This window comes from Sphaeroforma arctica, assembly GCF_001186125.1.
Source record: "Sphaeroforma arctica JP610 unplaced genomic scaffold supercont1.2800, whole genome shotgun sequence".
NCBI lineage: Eukaryota > Ichthyosporea > Ichthyophonida > Sphaeroforma > Sphaeroforma arctica.
Window position 1 is genome coordinate 1 of NW_014037758.1, and position 4,866 is coordinate 4,866.

General features: G+C 40.8%; 1 protein-coding gene across 1 annotated transcript; it reads right to left on the reverse strand.

Annotated features, from left to right (window-relative positions):
* Positions 1-1,921: 1,921 nt before the first annotated feature.
* SARC_13002 (hypothetical protein) lies at positions 1,922-2,419 on the reverse strand (the record flags this gene model as incomplete). Its single annotated transcript, XM_014292878.1, has 1 exon — positions 1,922-2,419. One exon carries the CDS (start codon positions 2,417-2,419, stop codon positions 1,922-1,924), a length of 498 nt encoding a protein of 165 aa, XP_014148353.1.
* Positions 2,420-4,866: the final 2,447 nt, after the last annotated feature.

Consider the following 4,866-nt stretch of genomic DNA (forward strand, 5'->3'; position numbering starts at 1 on the left):
CTACACAGCTAGAGGTACGTCCTGTGTGATCGAGGATATTAAGGCTCTTACCAAGAGGCAGTCCCGATCATTCTTATACAAGCTACCACTGCTAAATCCTAAATGATTTAAATTGTATCTTCATTTATATAACACAGTTTAAAACATAGAAATATCCATCGAAGTTTACAATTATCCCCATGTAACACCCAGCTGAGTCACGTCTATCTCTAATCGATGTAAAAGTCGGTCTCCTAAAGGCTGACTATACGATACTAAGACGCTTACGTTAATAAGACAGTACGTTAAATCGTTAAAATGCGAAATGTTAAATAAGTTTAGCTTCAGCCCTTGGTAATGAGCAAAAGATTAGGGGATTTTAGACTGAGACTATTGTCTATATGCTCCGCTCAAATTACTCACTACTTCGGTCTAGATTTATTTTAGTTTTAGTTACTAAGAATAGATATCATTACATTGGACGCATAGTTTACATTTCACGCCCCGAAACAATCACCTAATCAAACTAACCAATAAAATACCTCTAAGTTCAACCTACGAAAATAAAAAAATAAAAGCAAAGCACCAAGCTGGTGCAGTATACATCTGCACCTAAACCCCATCACTTGGTACCTAGCTACCCATCCCATTTAAGGCATAGACAGGCACATCTAGTTGGCTGGCTAGGAGGAATCAAAACCATGTTGTCCTAAATTCTAACAACTCTGATCCTGTCCTTTTCTCAGTAGATTATCTTGCTCTGAGATCATTATTGAATTACACTATAGGCTTGTACCAACAACCATTTCATGCCTGAGACCCTCTCTCATGATACTCCTATTCATTAGAGATTCCCAAAGTTACATTTCAGGTGTCAGATTGGTGTCGTTCCTATATTATGTATACTTCTAATTTCAGTGGAAAAACCAATCTATATTTGGAAAGCCACCTAATTGTCCACAGTAGAGTCCCATACTCTAATGAGTACTGTTACATGTTCAGAATCTTGAATTGCGCCATTCTTGTTCATGTCCATTTCGTTAAACGTATTCCAAGATTATCCGTATAAACGTTAACTGTGCAACTACTAATAGAAACCCGCTATTTTTAAATCGGCGGCCATCCCACCTATCAGACTGATATCCGCAGTCCCTTTGATATGGGTTCTTCTCCGGAAGACGCCTATCACTACGCTCCGTACACTCTCACGATATGGAACTTCTCCACCGGCTTACCACTATCGGCCTTCTGCTGCTGTTGCTGCTGCTGCGGCTGACGGACATCCTGCGCACCCGAGTCCGGGTACGTCAAAATGATGCCATTACATTGCACATAGGTGTGACGGAGTCAAGTTAAAAACTCCGACAACCGATTCTTCTCCAGCATTCTCGTGTCAGTAAACGCAAACGTAGTTGGCCGGAAAATTTCTTCCACCAACTCAATTACCCTATCCGTTGCACCTTCACCTTTTCGAGCACCTTGTCCAAGAAGTTCGGGACAGTGGCACATTGCGAGAGGAGGTACCTCTTTATTTTACCCTCCGCCATCGCCAAAATGGCGTGGTGCTATTTGCGGCAGTTGGTGTACCGCGTATAGAAACGGTCCACCTCTGCCACGATAAAATTTGCCAGCGGCTGCGATGCTGCTCTTGCGATTTCTGCTCCCCGCAGGCCTGCTACTGCCTTGGAATCCTCCCCGGTTACGACAAGTCTCCCCACCCCTCGGTCTGTTAACCCCGAGAGATGTTTCGCACGCAAACCCGGCATCTACTGACGCGCAGCTCCGGCTTTCTTTGCCGCCCTTGCTGTACGCCTCGCTTCTTCTGCAGAGGCTTCGGCGCTTTGTCACTGGTCTCACTTACGGCCTTCGCCAGGCCCCCTGCACGTACCATCGATGGCTGGGGGTCTGCTGGCCCATTCAGATTTACTACTGGCGCCCTCTCCTAGTAGGCAGCCAAGTGCTTCTGCATGTCGGCCATATACTCCGCCGTAGAAGCCACTGGCTCATCTTGGTGCTCATCCTGAGCTTCCACCTCTGGAATGAGAACAGTGAGCAAGGAATGCCCACACATAAACACTATTAGCTCCTGGAGGACCTCAAACATGCGTTCGGGGTCCTGCATCAAAGATCGAGCGAACTTCGCTGTCACCGCCGCTTTATCCCCCTTACTAAATGGCGGCCAAACTTCTGCATACAACCTCACAACAAAGGCGACTAGCCAGTCCGGATCTGCCCTCATGGCAGGCAGTATCCGCGACTGGAGCGTCATGAAAAAGTCCTGACTGAGAGATTGTTTTAAAATGCGCACTCTTTCAGCCATTTGACTTTCACCAAGTTCAGTATAGGTAACCTTGGTGCGGACGAGATCAACGTACTCGTTCCACAGCCAAAGGTTGTTGAACTCACCGCCCGTAAGCACTGCTCCTGCCTGTTTCACCATTTCGATGCCTCAGATGCCGCCTTAAATTGCGACTATTCTTACGTAATAAACCGGAAGTAACACGTAGTTCTCTATCAATGTGATTCTACTAACTACACTAAGCGATTAACTTTGAACAGAACACAAGATGGCCTAATGCCAGTTAGTCAATGTCTTCAATTATTGAATGTTAAAATAGTGAACTACCGGCCCTGGCCTGAAAATGTTCACTGTATTTTAAAGTGTTACATTTTCTGTGTTCTCAAATTTTGAGCCACGCGGCTAAACCCTAGCTCAGTTCGGGATAGGCCCTCCTGAGCCGATCACAATATATATATATATATATATATATATAAAGAAGATCACAATTTGTGTGGAATTGTACAATTGCATCTCAGGAATCGATGCAATAAAATGATACACACATATATATATACACACAATACACAATGGATTTATATATATATATACACAGTCTAACATTAATATATATACATACAATTATTGGTATATTTATATATAAATATAATTATTAAAGTATATATAAATATACCAATATATATATAGACATATATGCATATGCACGAACAGACACACACACACTTATATATATAAAATAATATATATTTATGTATGTATGTATACACACACACATATGTATATATTCAAGTATTCGTGTACGTTTATTTTGGACACATACAAACACAAACATACGCACACACATCTAGATATACATTCACAATATGTAGTATATATTTATAAAGTTTTATTTAAATATACACTATACATACATACACACACGCATACATATATATATACGAATATTGATATATATATAAGATACAAGAAAGCAGTATTGAGTCATTATACATACAACTGCTACATATGAAATTACAGTCAACTACACGAAGATACAAGAAAGTAGTATCAACTTGTTCTACATTCACATAACAATAGTCAGCTACACGAAGTTATAGGAAAGTAGTATCAACTTATTATACATACTACATCTACAGTCAACTACACGAAGTTTCAAGAATATAATATCAACTTATGATCCTCCGAACAATGTAGTAGCGGCCGATGAATATCTCCCACAACCAGCAAAGTAAGTCAAAACAAGCACGCAGAGCCAGGTATATAGGCTTCCCTTCGCAACCATTACGTTGAGGCAGGTTCAACGGGTGTAATCTCAGCACAGAATTGGTTTACAATTCAAGCACCCCGAGCCGGTTCGATTGATACCATCTTTATAGTTACCTACGACAACTAGCTGAAACTATCGCTATAGTAACCTACGACAACTAGATGATGCTACCATAGCCACCTACAACAACTAGCTGATACCATCGTTACAGCTACCACGACAATTAACTACTGTAACGAGCAACTATTGCGAGGCAGGCACAGCCCTCACCCACATCGCGTCAGATGTCAATAGTCGGTGCATCCCATCCAAACCCCACCACCACGCACAAGGCACGCGAACGCAGAGACCCAACTGCGACAGGCGGTCAGGTGCACCTTTTCAACGAAAAGAGCCTGACGACTCATATGGACAACCCAAGCCAAGAGGCCCAGTCCCTTGGGCGTAAAAGGGGTTAGGCCGAGCTCGTTGTCATGGTCACCACTTGCTACACAAATACTTGTGTTGACAAAGGACCATTCAGCACAGCTTAGCTGACGCCGGGGGTAGGGCCCAGAGTATGCATCACGTATGACTCATATGAGAAAAACATATCACGTATGACTCATATGAGAGAAACATATCACGTATGACTCATATGAGAGAAACATATCACGTATGACTCATATGAGATATATCGTGTATGATTAATATGAGATAAATATATCACGTATGACTCTTATTAGATGAACATATCACGTATGACTCATATAAGATGAACATATCACATATGACTCATATGAGATAAACATATCACGTATGACTCATATGCATATCACATATGACTTATATGAGATGAACAAATTACGTATGACTCATATGAGATGAACATATTATGTATGACTCATATGAGATGAACAGATCACATATGACTCATATCATATGCATATCACGTATGACTCATATGAGATGAATATATCACATATGAGATGAACATATCACGTATGACTCATATTAGGTATATCACGTATGATTAATATGAGATAAATATTTCACGTATGACTCATATGAGATGAACATATCACATATGACTCATATGGGATGAACATATCACATATGACTCGTGTGAGATGAACATATCATGTATGACTCATATGAGATGAACATATCACATATGACTCATGAGATGAACATATCACGTATGACTCATATTAGGTATATCACGTATGATTAATATGAGATAAATATATCACGTATGACTCAAATGAGATAAATATATCACGTATGACTTATATGAGATGAACAAATCACGTATGACTCATATGAGATGAACATATCGCAT